This window comes from Dromaius novaehollandiae, chromosome Z (genome assembly GCF_036370855.1).
Source record: "Dromaius novaehollandiae isolate bDroNov1 chromosome Z, bDroNov1.hap1, whole genome shotgun sequence".
In the NCBI taxonomy this organism is placed as follows: Eukaryota; Metazoa; Chordata; class Aves; order Casuariiformes; family Dromaiidae; genus Dromaius; species Dromaius novaehollandiae.
The window spans coordinates 16,158,551-16,178,327 of NC_088132.1; the positions used below are offsets into that span (position 1 = coordinate 16,158,551).

Sequence of the window (19,777 nt, forward strand, 5' to 3'; positions counted from 1 at the left end):
CAACATCCTCACCACCTTTTTTGTATAAGCTCTGAAACAAGATATGATAAAACAAACCTTGCTGTAATACGAACTGGTAAGTGCAATGCATTTGTCTTTTTCACAAAATGCCAAGCCAGTGCTGAGCGTGTGTGACGTACTTAATAAACTACAGAGTTAGATTTGTTAATTCCAAAACACAACCACACCTGCGTACGCAAGAGATATAGCATAAGGCTCACTGCCTACTTTTGTAGTTTTGGAGACACCAGAACACATCACTCTGCTTGTGGAAGGGGTTTTGAAAGTTTTGGTTTTAGGGCATGCTAATCTGAAGCCTGGAATCTCCACTAAGAGCAATCTCTTCAATCCCAAGGGAAAGACAAGCATTCCAGTACCTCGGCCACGCAGGTGTTTGCTCTTGAGAATTAAATTGGAAATTGATTCATGTTTACTACTGCAGTTTCAAGACACCACAATGAACAAGCCTACTTGTGACTGCAATAAGGTAAGGTTTGCTGACAGAGTTCAAACAGGGGACTTCCAGATGATCGGCTATCTCCAGTTCTAGCAGATACTTTAAAGAGCAATTTTAACATCTGAGCATACAGATGCCAAGGCATCACATTTACCCATAATACTGCTATCTGACTGCAAAGGCCCAAGCAAGAGGGAAACAGAACATATTTACGAATACTGAAAGTGTTAACCTACCATAACGGCATATGCAAGCAGGCAGACCCCTCCCCTCTCCTGCCCCTGAAGGAAAAGGGGTAGGGAAGTTTATACTGCAATTTCCTGAAGTCTCGCTCAGTGTGTTTCATTGCCTGTGCAAGCCAGATGTTCAGTGCCCTGAGATTTACCTCATCCATTTAGTGTATCTCAACAGAAGTTTAAAGCAAACTGAGCTGCAAATTGCCCTTGTTAACTAAACCTCTAGGACACATTTGTGTAGAGAAAGAAAATCTCTGAATTCTAAACTAAATGAGACGGATCAAACAAACTGGAATAATAGCAGACTAAAATCAAAGTTTCTTTTAATCATGCAAGGATGATTTAATTCGCAAGACAGGGTTGTCCCAAAACAAAGAACAAGCCAATCCTGAGTTCAGGGAGTTAAACCTCTGTAAAACAAGAGAGCTAGTTATAACCACAATATGGTGCAAGAAGGTCAGGAAATTCAGCACCAGGACTTAATAAATAAAACTCACTATGCTTCTGTAGTCAACATCCAGTCATCACTTGGCAAGAACACCAGCTTGGCACAGGCCTTTCCAATAGCTTTCTCTTATACTTGTCCTTTTGGCTCCTTTCCATACATGACAAGAACTGCCCTCTGGCCATGGTATGGGTCACCACTGGGGTGGAAGTGGGAGAGACTGGGAAGAAGAGCCTGAATAAACTACCTTCTCTCTAGTGTTTCATGCTGAAGAAATCTTGCTGTTGCCCCCAAACCTGCAGCATAGCTTAAAGAGTGGGGTGAGGCATTAGCAAACTGTGGATTCAAGGAATCAAGGGAGGGTGGCGAGCAGCCCGTTATCACCTTTTCCTTTCAGGGGAAGAGATATGAGTGGAGAACGTGCTGGCTGCCTGGGGCAGAAACCTGAGAGAGGAGCTCTGGGTCCTGCAAGCTTGGTGGTGAATGACAGTCCACTGGTGAGGACTGTGAAGAAAGATGCTCCGGATGAAAAACAAACACTGACGAGTTTTCAAACACTGTTGACTGATATTTTCTAAAGGAAGCATTAGCTAACACACAGTGTCTGGAGGGCAAAAGATCTGGGACCTGAGAGGGTGCAGAGTTCAACAGCGCACAAACCAAAAATGAACCACCCAGTCCACCTACGAGAGAGCGAAAGAAAGAAAACCCCCAACACATGTGGGTACATTTATTTCACACTCTGAGAAACAGAGCTGAACATTCTTAGAATACTAAAGTCTGACTTTAACAGAGCTTTTAAAACTTGGAAGCCACAAAAATGTTTCCATATCCAAGAAAACTCCTAAATATTTTAACCCAAAGCTCTCCAAACACTGTGAGCTTTTCTGCTCTGTCCCTTTACTGAATCAACCTTGACATGTTGCCATTTTCTTTCCCAAAATACAGAGAAGAGATAAAATAACAATTTATTTAGTAAGGAAGCTTGAGGAATTTGAAAATTCTTCGTACAATTAAATTCCAAATGCAAGCCACAGAGCTCAATTGTGCAAAAGTCATCCAACTTGAAGTTTGCGAGATTCAGAGTAGACTCATCCTATTCAGGATGAGCTCTTAATTCAGAGGCAGCTACCCTTGGATCCCGAATATAATATTTATCATTCTCAGTGTTCTCCAGAAATCCAAAAATTGTTTCCAAGGAAATGCAGAACTGGAAATGGTAGTCTAGGATTCCAAAACAGCAATAGGTGGTTCACAGCCCTGCATTTAGCACAGTGGAGAACAGAAAAGCAGTAGCACCGCTTTGAGTTTAGCTAAATACTCTGAAATTCACCAGCATTCCAGGAAAGCTAAGCTTAAAAAATTGGGGGAACAGCCAATTTCCAAATCCCCAAATAAGGACATCAATTAAGAATATGTTTAAAGTAAGTACAAGTGAGTAAGTATACAAGTAAGTGAATCAATATGTGAGTAATTTCTCAACCCACAACTGCAAAACCATGTGTTTTGTAAAAGTAAAGTTGTAACAGATGAAAATAAAATCCAATTTCCAACAAAAAATTCTCCATGATCTAATGAAAAGCATAAACTATTGTCTAACTGCGCAATGCAAAGGAAACAAGATCAAAAATCAAGGGGAAAAATGTTGTTTTCTTTAAAGATAAAAGTAGAAGCTAAGAGGAGGTATTTACCCAAATAATTAATTCAAATGTCCAAAATCAAAAGAAGTCTTGACACAAGGGTCTTGATTTATCTTAGTCTTATGCCTATCATGCCTTTTGTAACATTTTACCCCAAAAAAGAAAGCATAAAATATTGTAAAATATTCACCAAGATAAAACAGCTTTTTACTCATCCTTTGCAGAACTGCATCTCCCAAGGTAATTGTTTGACAGACATAAAAGAAAAACTTGTTGTACATTAGATTTGGCAATTCATTCACAATAGGCCACTTCTTTATTTTACTAGAATCGTTTTTCACCTCTCACAGCCGAAAAGATATGAGGAAATAAATCCCATAGCAAGGCCCCATTATTCTGGTATGGTACAACAAAGCACAAACTTACCTATGATCTTTGTGGCCATGGATTGCATACCCAATAATCTTAGGTATGCTTTTCTGACAGACTGTGTTGCTACTGCATTTTATATATAGCAAATGTTCCAAATACCAAAAAAGTGAATTGAGAAGTCCTTTGTACCCAACAGTTTACACCTGAAAAGGGCAATCTAACATATCTAGATAGTCAGTGTACAAAGACTCAGTCACTAGCAACAGTGGAAAAAGAAATAATTTTACTACTGGAAGGTATAATTCACAAATGACACAGATCCTGTTTGAAGCTATGATTACTACCTCCACAGATTGACTATAAAACCAGTGAGGGTGTTGACCTTCCTTAGTGCTTATTCAGAGTCAACTATTACAAATGCATGCTCAAAAATAGCTTCTCCGGGTTAAAAAAAGAATGGGTGAGAGCAGGAAGTCCAGCTAACTCTAAAAAAGCCTTTCTTCTGGAAGATGCTAGGGCACACAGCTATCAGGCCTGAAATGCCTAGACTCAACCCTACAGCTTTCCAAGACAGATAAATCAGGAGCTACGTGATTCACTATTCAAACAAAGAAAGGAGCATTAGTAAAAAACAGTGAAGATCAGGAGCAAACACAGCTGGCCGAACATACCCCAAATTTGTCAACTCCATGGTTTCAAATAATTGCACTTTCTACTGCTGTAGAAATGAGGCATGCACGTACAAACAAAATCTCTTTCACTGCGGAAACATTAAAAAAAAAGAAAGAGAGAGATTTTGGAAATGAGTGCCAAAAGAGTTAGGAAAAAAAAATCCAATGAGACACAGAGAGAGACAGCAAGACAGAGAGATAGAAAGACGAAGAGAGATGGAGTGCGGGAAGAGACAGAGAGAGAGAGGGGGAGTGACAGAAGGGGGGATGCACGGGGACACAGACAGAGGGAAGGAGACCCTTTCAGCCAGTACCCGGGAGAAGACTATACGAGAGCCCGGCCTGGAGTGCAGCTCCCTGAGCGCAGCCAACAGATGCAGCAGTTTGCACAGAAGGGGATAAAGAAGGGAGTCCTTATCTCTGTTCAGAGCAGCACACACACCCTCAAGTATGGTGGTCACACACCACAGGGCGCGTTCCCCAGAAGCAGCTGGAGTCGCCCATCGGCGGGGATGAGCAAGAGAGGCAGGATCTTCTCAGAGATCCCGCAGTTTCAAGAGTCCCAAGCCCCAAGAGCAGTGGAGGTGCAGGTGGAGTCTGTGCCATGTGGGACTGTAAGTGGTAGCTCCAAGGAAGGCAAAGGCTGGAAGCTGGTCAATTCTCGTACCAGAAGGAAGGCTTCTGCTCCTCCTGAAGACTTACAGCTGATGAACAGGTTCATTACCCTCAAAGCTGAGGAGGAGCTGGGCGTGCTTTTGTGTGAAGCATCTGGGCCGATGGACCCTGCACCATGCAAGAGCACCTGGAGGAAGCAGCAAGTGATAGCAGTGGGTGACTCCCTGCTGCGGAGGACAGAGGCACCCATGTGCCAGCCTGACCTCCTTTCTAGAGAGGCTTGCTGCCTGCCGGGGACTCAGATCTGGGATGTCGTGGAGAGACTGACAAAGCTTGTCCACCCTTCTGACTATTACCCCTTGCTGCTCTGCCATGTGGGCACCAACGACACAGCCAAGGGCAATTTGGAAAGTATCAAACAAGACTGCCGAGCTCTGGGGGCAGCGGTCAGGGGCATGGGGGCGCAGGTGGTTTTCTCCTCGATCCCGCCAGTGAGGGGGAAGGATGTGAGGAAGAGTAGACAGACACTGTCAGTCAACGACTGGCTGCGCAGCCGGTGTTGGCAACAGGATTTTGGTTTCTATCACCACGGGACCCTGTCTGAAGATTGACACATGCTTGAGAGAGATGGGACCCACCTCACTAAGCAGGGCACAGGCATCTTTGCCAACAGGCTAGCCAACCTGGTAAGGAGGACTTTAAACTAGGAAAGAAAGGGGAGAGTTATAGGTACGACACAATCAACAAACCAGGGCTTTCTCCTACTGGTACTAAAATTTGTCCTACAACATGCATGTCATTGGGTGGATACACATTCACAGTTTGTTTCTTCCTGTCTGACCATTTCCTTTTGTTCTGCCGTTTAACTCACTATCACCATCAGAGGTCTGTTGCAGTACAGAGGTTAATCTGTTTGCACATCTGGAAGGGGAGGAAAATGCAGTGCTGGCTCCACAGATCTGGGCACCAAATCCAGAATGCGAACCATGCTGTGTTTTTTGGGGAAAGGGGAAAAACATCAGTTCCACTCCATAGCAGACTGTTTTCAAGCATCACTATAAAAAGGAAAAAGCTACTTAGAACAAACATTCTGCAGACTATCTGGGATAAGACCTACAAGGCAGGAAAGCCCTGAAAAGAGAAGCAGTTTACCTAATTTAAGTCACAACCATGTTTAGCTATATGAATTAGAACAGTGGAGAGACTTTCTGCATTTTGACACTGGCTGCTTAATTTCCTGTCCATACATAAATGTGCATGTTCAATTTCCTGACAGGACATTTCATTCAATCTACAGCATAGCCTAGATAATATTTTCAAAACTGCTGTTGCCAATGCTACCCCCACTCCCGCAAGCCATCAGTACTCTTGATCCTCCAATGGATAATACTTTCCAGAAAGGCAAAATCTAACAGTTTGTCACACTCCTTTACTTTAGGGAGGCAACAATTTAACTCTAGTCCCTACTGTCACAAGAAATAGAGATGCAAGGTGGAAGCTGGCATGGACCACTCCTCTTCTTCTGTCCACTTCTCAAGGTTAGTCAACGATACAGTGGAATGATCAAAGGCTGCTCTACAGCGTGTTTGCTGAGGGAAAAGAGGAGAGGCGAAGCAGAGCTTGCAGTGGCAATGCACTGGCATTGCACATGGGAATAAAAATTTGCATTTCCTTCTCCCTGCCTTTCTCTGTCTCACCACTGCAGCCTCCATAAACATACGGGCAGCAAGGATAGTTAAAACCTCTTCCAGTCTAATTTGAACAAAAGGAAGGGAAAATAAAGATGCATTCAATTGCAAATAGTAGAAGAAATGCTTTTTGACTCTGCTAACCACACAGGCATAAAAGGCCACTATAATGAAAACCACTTTGGATTTTTCTTTGGAATAGCTGCAAGGCAGTTATTTAAATGTATTCATTTATTTCTAGTATTTGGCTGGTAAAATCTACTGCTGGCAAAAGCAAAGAGAGAGAGAATGAAGGATTTTTGTTATTTTCTTTTTCTAAAAACATTTTTGAAGCACCCTTGGAAGCCCTAGTTCATTAAGCAAGTAGGGCTCAAAACATTTCTTCTTCACATCTTTTACAGCAGAATTCATCTCCTGCCACTCACAAAGCAAGAGAGAAGATAATCACTCTACAGAGTAACTTCACTTTTGAACATCACTTGTTCTGTTTCCTCTTTGCAAACAATAAGCCCCTCAGGGAATGCTAAATGTGTCCTACAGAATTCTTTAACTTTCTACTCACTGTATTATCAGAGTAGTCCGGTTTCTATGATAAATTTTTGCATATACACAGGAGAGGCAGGAATTCATTACATCTATCAACTTACAAACTTAAGTTTTGCTACGTTGTTGTTTCTCTCTCTTTAGGATCAGAATGGCTTACCTAACTTGAAATCACTAGATTCAGCCTTAAAATAGAGCTCCATTGTCCAAAATTCAAAGCATATTCTGGAAATTTTTCTTTTAATTGACTTCTTTGATGTGTTGCGAACAGTGTCTCAGAACCATTTTCTATACCAGTTCTCAGCTATGGATGGCCACTACCCTGGAACTTTATTTATCCTTCGCATTTAAAAGTGGCCAAGATTCCTTAAATCCATGCTCTTAATCACCATTCCTTATCTCTGGTAACATGATACTAGAGGGGGAAAGAAGGCTGGAGGAGAGTTTCAAAGAGGTGAGCAAGTAGAGAGGATATGAAGAGACTCTGCTATGGAAAATGTGTTACTTTTGTAGGCCATACAAAAGCACCTAAACCTGTTCCTGTGTTGACCTAGCAAGAAGAACTTTTTAAAAAATGGTATTAATAATTTCATACCTGGTATCAAGAAGCAACTTTCAAAACTTAGCTGGATTTCCAAAATGTAAGTCCTTTTTTACCTGGCTCAGAAAAAAAATCTGAGAGAGATACCATTTACAAATAAATTAGAGGAACTTTTCTCACAGTGGTGCCACCACAAGCATTCATAGGATTCAAAGCTAAGTAAAAACCTATCAGAGTGGGCTTCTGATTGCAAAAAATCCTGTTGAGGTCTCCAGGATTCTCCCCAGGAATAAATAAGAATCTGTGTTTGTTTTTTCTCTGTGTAGTTAAAGGACTGATGATAGAGGAATATTTATTACTGTGATGTACATATATATATATTCATAAATATATGTATATACATATTTTTTAAAAAAAACTGATTTTATTTCTAAGACTAAATCCACTGAATGTGAAGGAAACCAACTATCCTGGCAAAGTATAGTTTAAAGAAAAGCAGCAAAGTACCTTTTTGTAAATGAGATGCCATCTAGCTCATGCAGAAGGCATGCAAGGCTACTTCCAAGTTAAAAAAAAAAAAAATCCTTCTTAAAACATTAGTCTCTAAATATTTTCTGCAGCACACAGTGGTGTCTGTTCAGTTTTAAACGGCAAGATAATGTGCTCCACAAAAAGCTACTTTTTAATGAATATAGTCTTCAAAACTATATTCAAAAGTCATTTTAACGTGAACACAAATGTAAAAGGCAAGCCCATGCACTCTCTGTCTGAAAACTGATTTACTTTGGTATGTTTCCATCTAAAGATTCAGCTCTGTATGGTTTCTTCACTACATCCTTGCCTGTTAAAAAGCACCTCCTTGCTCTCATACAACACACACACTGCTCCAGGCTGAGTATTTGGAGCCATGGACTCCTTCACAGAGGATTAAACTGTATATCAACCATCAGATCCATGATGGCTAACTGAAAGCAACTGGAATTCATTCATGCACATTAGATTGCCTGCGTGGATATCATCTGTCAAATCAGAGCCTATTTTTACAACATGAGGTACAGAGAACAATATTTAGTAACCTTAATCTTACACTGGGATATAACTCTTACATGTTTTTCCAGTTGGCATTTCTTTTCTACTCCAAAGTCAAATCTCATTCAAGCACAGTCTTTAAAATCAAAGTTTGCTCTGAGAACTAGTTGTTTTATGTCAATGACTGGAATCATTTATTTGTTTCTAATCTTTGGTGTAGTTATACAAGTCCAGTGCAGTATTTAATTCAGCAGGAACTTCCTGCAAACACAGGAAGTGTGTATTAATTTACTCATAAATACAACAAAAAGGGGGCCATGCCAACTTGAAGACCATTTTAAGCATCAAATCCTTTTTCAAGTCAGAGGTTTTCTCCTACTCATATTTGCATCAGAATTTAATTTATTTTCCTTTCAAGAGAGTGTTTACCCTGCACAGCAATCCTGAAACAGATATGCAAATTTCTTATACATAAAGAAGGTTTTGAACAGAGAACCCAGGGAGACAGTGGTGCAAGTGTGATTTTGGAGCAGATGAAGAGATGCCCCAGAGAAGCCTTACTCCAGGAAGGAGAGAGGAGTCCAGCAGCAGGCACATGCATCAGGGGACACATGCATGTAGGATCCTATCTCTGATTTTGTTCTGTCACAAAGACACAAAATACTTCTCTGACCCTAATAAAGACCCACACTTGCAAAGAAACAATAATAGGTTTAAAATACTAGTTACCGTTTGAAACACAGGAGGAAAAGAAGCACAAAGAGGTTGTGAACTGACTTCTCATTCAACTCATTTCACATCTTACAGTGCTTCCACCTACTCTGGGTGGGGCCTTAGGGCCTGAGGATCTTGCTATTTTCTGTGAAATGCTGCACTTTTCAGTGCTTATTAGTAAAAGCTCTAGCTGTCCTGAGCCAAAGGAACTTCACCAAAGAAAAATGCAAAATAAACATTAGATCTCCAATTTTCTGTCAGTATCATCTTTAATTAACTGTAACGCCCTCTTCAGGAAAGTACATATCCTTAAAATTAGTTTAGCAAACACTTGGGTCTTAATAAAGTCAAAGATGCTTTGAAAATGCTTTTCTGAGATGAACACTTGATTGTTACTAACATCTTCTTTTGTTTGTGATGTTTACTGCATCAGAAAACACAAGTACTTAGTGTTTAGTACATGGAGCTGAAGAAATCACTTAGGTATTTATAAATACCAAGTCTGCAACAGATATTTTGATTCATGAAGCAAGATTAGTGTGTTAGTAATTTTAAGTATATTATTCATTTTATTGTCACTTTTGGCTTAAAGCCTTAGCTTTCTTGGTAGGAACACTGAACCTGAAATTTCTTGTGATAGTGTTCCAACTGAACATGACCTTCTTCTACTTTGCATACATTGTTCCTAGTAAAATCAAACCATACTCTAGGGACCACCTACATGGAAACAATAAAGACAGTAATTTGCCAATTTCCTTTTGTTCAAATACAAATGCCTGTTTAACTCAGCAATGTCATATCTCAAAGCATAACAACATTCCTGGTGAATGATAAACATCTTTAATACAATGTTTTAGGAAAAATTCCCTTGATGACTCAAAGTGAGGGAGGGGAAAATCCAAGAATCAATGGGAAAAAGAGAAAAAAAGAAAGGTTCGACCAGCTTGGCTATCACAGAGTTTCATACTGATCTACTCACCTCAATCACCTCTGGTTGCGACATAATGGAGGATGGCACCAAATCAGTGGGGACATCCATGGTATCTCAAAATGCCCCAGCTGTCCGTGGCACCCCTCCTGTGCAGCTGCAAAGCCTTGGTAGGAGTAAGGAGATGCTTGCTCAGATCCTAGTCATGCTGGCATTTGTTCCTAGTAGGAAAGGAAAAAAGCTGTTGAGAATAACGAGAACTGTGTATGCAGTCAACACCCAAGCCCCTCCGCTGCCACAAAACTAGCCTCTGAATTTGCACAACCCAATTTGCTTACACGACCATCCACAACAAATTTTCAGAAGAAGTTTCAAAGGGTGCCTCCGAGCTTGGTCCAGAGCAACAAAAAAATTCACCCAGACACACAGGCTAGAATTCACACAGGCAGAATACAGCAAAATAGCTAATACACACATTCACAAGGAAAGAGTCACTTAGAGAGAGCTCCACTCCGCAGAGGAGTACTACTTGTTGGAAGTTAGGATACATTTATTTCTTCACCAGTTTTATTGTTTAACATTTCATTTATCACATTAACTTTCTTCTGTATTAAGAAAAATAATTTAAATATTATGACAGACTTTTCTTATCCTAGGTGTATTTTACCCATACTTATTATTTTGCCAGATATATACTGTTGGTGACTATACTGAATTGCTCAGTAAAGTCAGTTCAGATGATCCAAAACAATGAAGCCTTTTCCATGTGCATTATGCTTGTCAAGGTCAGATCAGCTTCAGCAGGTATTTCTGTTCTTACATGCAAAGAAAACTAAACAAAACAGACAAAACCAATAAATGCCTGAAAATTAAGCCCGCTTAAAAATTCCAGACTAAGGCTACTGCACTTATTAATTTCTTTCACCAATCAGCAGGACAGACATGTACAATACAACCCGCTTATTAGCCACCACAGAAAAGATATTGAAGAGAGACCTACTGCTCACTTCCTACCTCACTACCACTTCCTATTCTGTAAGTCACTGTGGAAAATCACACCCATTAAAGTGTACTCCAGAGCCGAGAGATACACCAAAAATGACCCTGAACCTAACTGGTGTTTTTCAGACTGAGGCCATGGTATAATCATACAGACAGTGCTAGTGACTTTCCTGGCCTTCGGTTTATTTTTTCAAAGCCAACATTTACTTAGCAAGCCAAGAAAGAACAGATAAGTAATGTAGGAAAGTTGCACTCCACATGCTTTCTGAGTCAGTTATGTCTTTTTTTCTTGTTAACTTAAACTCAGTCTTTGCATGCCACTGTGGAAATTATTCCCTCTTCTTAAAAAGCATCATCTTAAAAAGCCTGCTTCACATTTCAGCACATCCCAGCATGCCTTACGTCACATGTAGCTGACTGTCTCATCTTCCAAGCTCTAGGATCACTTTTTCCATCTTTATATAGCTTTCCAATGACCCCTATTCTTTCCTACTCATCTCTTGCTAGTAGCCTTTCATTTTTTCCATTCCTTGCTCCAAATTTATACTACTATACTCAAGGAGAGGGAAGAAAATGGAGATTTAGCCTTCCTCCAAAAAAAACCTTCATTGGAAACCAAACATCCAAGCCACAGATCCTTCGAGCTTCCTTTTTCCTTTTCAAAACAGAGTTTTGTCTGTTTTTTAAAATTCACTGACTTTTCTACTGTGCATGACAGATGTAGAAAACAGATTTATACACTGTCAACTTGAAACTTATTTATGTGCTTTTCTGACCTAAGGAAGCTTTGTTATTTGACTAAGATGACTGACTTTCACTAAAACTTCAACAATGGCCCCAAAAGCCTCAACCAACAGACACCATCACCTTCTTGTCTGCTGCCTCAAATATAGCTTAAATAGGATCTCATAAGACCCTTGTTTCTGTTCTTCTCAAAACACACTTAAGAAGAGCAATGTCCCTGCACCTCCCTTACAGCATCTCACCATTAGTTTGTTTCAAACTCATTCTCCTCTCTTTACTTCCAAAATACTGCTGCTCTTGAATAAAAAGAGGAAGGAAAGCTTTTATAGATGAAACAGACACTTCACAGAGCACCATCTAGACTGAAAACAGAGTTTCTCTCAGAATCCTATTTACCAGATGAAAATGATCATTTTTCACCCTTTTTATAGTAGGGAGCATCACAGAGCAGAAAAGAGAAAATTCAAAAAAAAAAAAAAAATCCTGAATCTGTTCAGCCTTTAGCCTAGTTCTGTGCACCCCAGTTAGTGCCAAGATGGACAGAACGCTGAACCCATAAAATGTAACCACCAGTCTAACACAGAGGAGAGAATAAATATCTCTGTAGTCACTTTTTGCAATCTCTCCAAGAAACAGAAAACACAGGATTAGTAAAAAAAAAAAAAAATTCCTAGGCATATAACCATTACACATTTCCCCTTATGCACCTACCTGTGTTTTCATTGCTTGTAATATTACATTGATCACTCATTTTGGCCAGGAAAAGAAAGACTTTTTTGAATTCACCTTGCACGGCAAAGCGTGCCTCCAACTAGCCCAATAAAAAAAAAAAAGACTGCAGCCCACAGTAGTCAAAAACTAAGCATTCACCTTCGATATTTTCAATGCCATATATGTCATTTGATCGCACTGACTGGTAAAGGAGGCAAATTTCGTACAAGATAGAGAACTTCACACAAGACCACGAAGTAAACTGAGCAAAAATGGAAGCTCAGCACAGGGAGGGTCAGCCCGCATCCTGCCAGCTGGCTGGCGTTGTCCTAAGGCATTTCCTCTAGCACGGAGATACTTGGGGCCAGGATGGAAGAGGAACCGACGTCTCCTGCCCCACCACCCCTGGGTCAGCACCACTGCTTGCAGCTCTGCAGAGTCAGGAGCAAGAGGGCACAAATGCCCAGCCTGAGGGCACAGGATCACAAACATCCCAAGCAGAAAATGCAGAATTGCGGGTCCCCAGGAGCTCCTAAGAGTGCCCTTCTTGCTCAGTGTGCTTCACCCCAGTGCTCTGCTTTTTTTTTACCAGCTCACTGATTGCAGGTTTTGGAATTCATCTGAAAAGTCTACTACCAGATTTCTCCTCGCTTAAACAAAGGACTTGGCCTGGTGACCAAAGCCTCCCATGAGAGGGGGGCAATGCCACAGTAACCTGAGCAGGAAAAAAATGACTTTGCTGTTCAGACTTCCCTTGTTGAAGACAACAAAACAGTGCTAACCCTGGGATATTTCAGGCTGAAGTTGCAAACTCAAAAACCACTCAGTAGTTTGAAGCATCCAAACAGCATATATACAAACAGACCACCAGGATTCAATACAGCTTACTGATGTGTAATGGCGCATATAAATATACATGAAAATCCCCAGTGAAACTAAAGCACAACCACAAGAACTCCCTGTAAAACAGCAGGGAACTGGATATGAAACACAAGGCCAAATCAGATTTTAATGAAAGTTGTTCCACAGAATACTTTTGTCATCTCCCAGATTTGCTCTTTGGTTCGGTAAAGGAGAAGTGATCTAGCCAGCACTGGCACAGTTTCATCACACAGCTGAGCTGAAGTAACACATCGGCTCCCCAAAAGGCAGAGTTGGCACTTCTCCCATCTCATCCCCACCCTCCCCATGCTCCTTCTGCTTCCTAGGGCAGACCCTGGGGCTACATTTACTAATTTGACTGACGGATCGATGTTCTGTCATTTTAGTGAGCAGACTGTGCCTGTTTTATGATCAAATGCCCCTCTGAGCCAGAATACACTGGAGGGAGGGAGGGAGGGAGGGAGGAAGGAAGGAAGGAAGGAAGGAGACCCTCTTTCCCTTTAGGCAGTATTGAGCTGGTAATTCAGCTCAGATGTATCCTTCCTAAAGGACCTTGCTGGCTGAATGGACAAAATTAATAAATAAAGCTTCATCAAAGCAGCATGCATGCCAAAGTCCTCAGTGAAGCACAGATATCACAGGTAAGTTGGTCAAAGCTACTACTGTGTGCATCCACAGCATAAATTATACTCTGAATAGCGTCTTCCTTCTTCTCTTGTAGTTTTTATCCTAGGAGGAAACCAGGTGTCCTCCCACATCCCAGAAGCCGGCCTCAGCAGAGTACCTGGGCTTCCAGCAAGGCTTCTCCCTGGGACTCAGTGCTGTAAATGACTCCTCTTCCCTCCCCTGTTAATACTTCTAGGCTACCTAGCCAAATCCATGTTATTTTGAATCACCTCTTGATGTGACAGGTAGCTAAAATTTCAGGGCTGATGCCTGGCACTCTGCCCACCCAAGAAACCAGTGCAGCCGAAGTCCATGCATGCTCAGGAGTGCTCACACGAAAGGGGACAGGTCATGGGGGAAGCAAAGGAGGGGGCTGCCGTTGCTTTTGTACGGTGTCAGACCTACTTGACCTCCCGAGCACAACTGAGGTTATGATGAAGACTTTCTGCCAACAAGTTAGGCTCCTAAAAGCATTCCAGCTGAAAACTAGTTGGACTGTACAAAAGAAGCCCCCCCCCCACACCTTTAGCAATAACAAAACACATACTGGCTGTGCTTTCCCAACAGTGCAAAAACAGGCTAATTCCATTCAAGCAAACAAAGGTAGCCTCTAACTTAATACCCGTGTGAGTTCAGGGTACAGGCCCATGTTTTTCAAGAACAATGAATAAAGGGAACAAGATCTTCAAATAAACTTCACTAAAGGGCATTATGACAGCAAATTTAATCTCTATTAAAAAGGAAGTCTGAAATACAAAAGCACAGGAGTGGCTTCTAGCTAATAAGATTGTGTTGGCTTGTTGCAGTATAAAGCATTGATGCAGTACAAAGCATTGAAAAAAAGGCCAAAAAATTGGACATAGATTCTCACACATCATTCTCGAAAATCAAAAGTGCAGGCATTGCCCACGAATATCACTCATTCTGCTCTTGATGGATGTTACTGCCTGTACTGTAAGCATATCTAGAGAACTGTAAGTTGGGAAAAGAAGTTGGATCTGTATTTAAAATTAGTAAAGTGAAGATTACAGAATTTCTTCTCCTCTGTGAAGGTGACTCATTTTTAACAAATCATGTTTCACCATAAAACAAAACATTCAGAAAGTCATTACTGTAACACATTGAGTTGTTTTTAATTGAGAAAAATCAGCTGACAGTTGACACAGCATACGTACCTAAAGTACAGAACAGGCACACATTTTTACCAAACAAAACAAACATGTTATGATTAACCATCATAATTTCTGGATCAGCTGTCTCAGACCACAGAAAAGAGGAACAATGTTGTTTTGTCATTACTTTAAGCAGTTAGAAGAAATGAAAACATGCCTCCCAAAAATATCATCTTGAAGGAACTATTCTGAAACCCCCTTATGATGACAAAACTAATTACACCTCCCCTCCCTTTCTTGAACAGAATGCAGAGATCTGTGATTTAGGAGTAATATAGTGGTATCAATCAATTCTGCATCACTACTTATCTCATCTGAGATGACAAATGTACATGATCTTCACCAGAATGACTTGCTGGGACTGAAAGATAAAATAAGTTTTCAAAATCCCTGGCAGTCTCCTGCATCAGACAGTATCAGGTTTCCTGCATGGTTGCCATCTTTCGGTTTTGGTTTCCTGTACTCTTCTCAGACCATCTTTTGGTACTGCACCTTGACTTCCCATAATTCAAGTCTCTGGATCAGATAACTGCGAAGGTGCTGATCTGATACACTCTTGAGGTTGTTATGCTTGGTTCAGCTAAATGAGGTTACCTTCCCTGCCCACCTCCAGTGAGTAAAAGTCTAATTTACAGCTACAAAGAGGACATAGCTTTAACTGATGCCAGATGAATAAAACCCTTAAGCCTGTCAAGGAAAAAAACAAAACAAAATTAAAAAAAAAAAAACTTGAACAACATGAGAAAAGGCAAGATAATACGAAAAAGATTTGATAGAGAGGCTCTACCTCTAGATATTACTTCATAGTTATTCTAATTTTTTTGCATCATCTTAAGTCTTACTGGCCAAAAGCAATCTTTTGGCTACATATCTCCGGCTGCCTCCTTCACCAAACAATCACTGCTTATGAGCACTGCTTTGTTCAGCACAAACAAAAGCATGGCCCTGCCAAGGCAGCCTGCAGGGCAAATTGACAAACGGGTTCCAGGCAAGGGCAATAGTTAAGCTGTGCCCCAACCTGGATGTTTTCTTCTTACCTTTTTATATACCAATGGCATATGAGACAGCGTCACAGTCTAGGGAGGGCAGTATTTATCCCCATCCCTTTGACAGATTTCCATATAAGTCTGGAATTTTACAGCTGGCACAAAAGAAATGCCAAGAGAGCAGGTGATTTGTCTAGGACGACAAAGGCTAAGCTCCACTGAGGGTTTCCACTGACATGCTGTATATTCAAGTTATCAGCTCTTCCACTGACCTTTCTGCAGAGTCACGGATCACTTGACCTATCTGACACTTGGTTTCTTCATCTGTAAAGTTAGCATAATAATATTGCCCACTCCACAAGCAACCTCTGGTGGTTTCCACTGAGGTGCTTCATGTACTGTCTCACCTAAGACTGCTTGGTCTGGAGTAAGAAGTACCTGCAGAACGTGTGGTTAATGCTACTTCCTGCATTCTGCAGCATTATCTTACCCGAAATTATGTCCCACAACTATTCTGTGTTCTTGAACAAAAGGGTTATGGTTTCATGTAGCTACACTCAAAATATTTTCATTGCTCACTTTAACCTACAAAGGCTCCCTACTTCTGTAACTTGTATAGATGGGATTCTTCGCAGTAACACAAGACGAATGTCTACTAAGGCCACATTTTTAAAAAATCTGGTTTTCTCTTAGAAAGGGAAAACAGGATTCTACACTGTAAGTGTGAATGTTCAGTTAACCTGCCACAGACTCCTGGTACTTGTTTCTCCCCTCCTGAATAACCTCTTCCTGGTCTTTTATGGATATCCTTCCTAGCACATAGGGAAATAAATGTGAAGGGTGGAAAAATGATTTAAATTCATGCTGCTAAAAAAAAAAAAAAAAGAAGAAGAGAAGAGACCTTACTGTTATTACTTTCTTCATTATAGTGGCTGCTAGGAACTACTGCAGAAATTTTAGTCTTCTTTTGTAAGTTACAGAACACTAGATCTGCCTCCTAGCAGGAAGATACTACCTCTTTTGATTCCTTCTATTATTTTAGGTAAAGCCTTCACCATCTCCAATATATGTCACTTTGAATGGCAGCTGTACAGATTCACTTAAACGGATGAAATTCATTGGCTTAAGACTATTCTGAACAATTTAACAGCAATATTCTAAAAGAGGAACATTGAAACTTCCCTTGAAACATATTTTAAAGTGATAAAAAATATTCTAAAAACCGCAGGATATGCTAACATGATTTCATAAGTGTGTGCAGGTACCAGTAACTGTGAAATACTAGTCTCCGCAGACTGGCACAGGGCAGCAAATCACACTGTGGAAATGCAGATAAGAAGCTCCTGGTCTCCATGAAATTCTTGTAATTTGATCCAAAGGCTAATGTCAGTATTAATTCTCAGGAACAACTAGTTTCAAACAAATCTCTGCACAAGCATAGCACTTCATTTCTTCGCATTCTTTCATTCACCACTGCTTTAAAAAGAGAAGCCATGTGCGAAGTCACTCTGCTTTCACCTCAAGGCTCTCCTCTTCCTTTCTCGCACAGTGTATCTTGATTGGTGTTTTAGGAAATATCTTGTTTGGTATCAGGGAGCAGCTTGCTGAATCTTGAAGGACTTCATTACACGCCGTACTATGACAAATACATTTGCAGAATGAGCTGCATAAGATATGTGAAACTTTACCAAATGACCCGCCAAAGCATATTGACTTAAGCTAAATTGATTTAAGTGGTTATCATGTCTACGATGCATATTTACCTCCAACTTCTGCCCTCTCTTTCTGTTCCAGGATGTATTTTGCCTGCAAATGTAGATAACCTCCTGCACCCTGTGTCAACTTGCTCAGCGTTACAATGAGTTAATAGCTGTGTTTCTGTATCAGGCAAAAGGTGCAGAGATAAAAAAAAAAAAAAGAAAAAAAAAACAGGAGAAACTTTCCATGAAAAATGATGTATCCCATTGTTGTACTCCTGCTTTACAGCTTTTCTGAACAACAGCAGCAAGTTTCCTGCTCTTTTTTCCACTCAAAGAGACTCCTTTCCTACTGTTTCCTCTTCAAGTTTCTGCATCTCAGAAAAGGGACCTTCTCTTCCCTCAGTAGGTATGTCAATGTAGTTTGAGAAGTATCATAAAATTAATTATTCCTTTCAAACTTTGTTGACAGTGTGCACATTTGAATGCATATGTTTTACTCTACAACTCTGCAGCTTTGTTTGGCTCTTTCACCTGACGTCCTTCTACAGAAGGCAGGACAAGGAGTGTCTCTGCATCCACCATCTATTACTATAGCAATGAATATAGAAATAAATTTAGTAATAGTACTAAATAATCAATTGAATAGCATGAATCTGAAATTACATTGACAGAGTAAGAAAAAAGAATTGTCACTAAGAGCATGGAAGACAAGAATCTGTATCTGATGCCACAAAAAATAGTATGAGCACTGACTGGGTTGCAATACTGTTTATAAATATCTTTGCAAAAGAAAGGCAACACAACTATTCAGCATTGCTTTAGACCCAGTACCAATAAATAGCACAAGTTACACTCTTTATTATAGCATATGCAACAGTAGTCTCTGTTGTCACAAGGAAGAATAGTTATATAAAACATGCCTCCACCCAAAGCCTTCCTGTCTTTCACTGCTAGTTGCTGGACAGATTACTTTGAACAGCAACAGAGCTTTAGCACTCTTGACGATGCCCATGAAGTGTTTCCAAATGAATAAAATCACCATGAAAATGGATTTGTGAGGTTTTACTGAGAGGCAGTGGCAGTCTCAAAGAGGATTGCTGGAAGGCAAGCACGACACCAGTTAGTGCAAGCTGACAAAGCATCCAGAGCTCCACCGCTCTGTACCGATGACTGGAGACGTGAACAGAAGACAGCAGGATCTCCAGAGGATGCAAAGCATAAAACAGCACATTCACTGTATTCAACCATTCTTTCCTTCCTGCAGTGACTAGACAATCACCCACTTGGAAACAGCCTCTGCTGGTAAACTCATACATTTTAAGTCCAATTTCGCTGTCTAGAAAAATAGATTTTATTAAAATTCCCTAACATACTGAGAGATTCAGACATGATCATGGGAAATCTCTACCTTGCAAATACTGCATAAAAAATTCGATAAAACAAGGTTGATGGTCCCATCCCTTTCCCAGTGGCAGGAGCTCATATTACAAAAGTTACAACCAGCTCTAAGGAACTGCCCCATCTCCTTCAGTCTCAGAAACAGACAGACTGAAGATGTGAAGAAACAGATCTACTCTCTCACTTCTGCAGAAGCAATCAAGATCCTCATGGGAAATAAGACAAAGCTTTCCATGCTGCTGTCATGCTATCGCACCACACAGGAGGCAAAAATTATTTTTCAGATGAAAGACAGGCAGGAACTGCACAGACTAAAAGATGCTTATGTAAATAATACCTTGTCCCCAAAACACAGAACATACACTTCCCCAAACTGCAGCTGGAAATCAATCCACATTCGGGGACATTTTTCCATCAAATCCCTGTCCCTGCGGATGAATGAATGAACTAGTCATTTCTTAGCAGTAATCAGTGGTTAATTCATTTAGTCATTAAAATCCAGCTCTTTGCAGATATTGATTAAAAGGTCAGATCTTTTCTTTTGTAAATGCAAGCTGAGTCAGTTAGTCTAACAGCGTCAATTTCTAACGAGATGGTTTCTGCTTGCAGAACTTCCATATTGGTGAAATATTGCACT

General features: G+C 40.6%; 1 protein-coding gene across 2 annotated transcripts in view; it reads right to left on the reverse strand.

The window, feature by feature from the left end:
• LPAR1 (lysophosphatidic acid receptor 1) overlaps positions 1-19,777 on the reverse strand; it is an 80,224-nt gene that overhangs the window by 43,026 nt on the left and 17,421 nt on the right. For both annotated transcript variants that reach the window (XM_064502236.1, XM_064502235.1), the window contains one exon: positions 9,931-10,100. In XM_064502236.1, coding sequence (XP_064358306.1) covers positions 9,931-9,990 — 60 coding nt within the window. In that variant the 5' untranslated portion in view covers positions 9,991-10,100. The remainder of the gene's footprint in view (positions 1-9,930; positions 10,101-19,777) is intronic.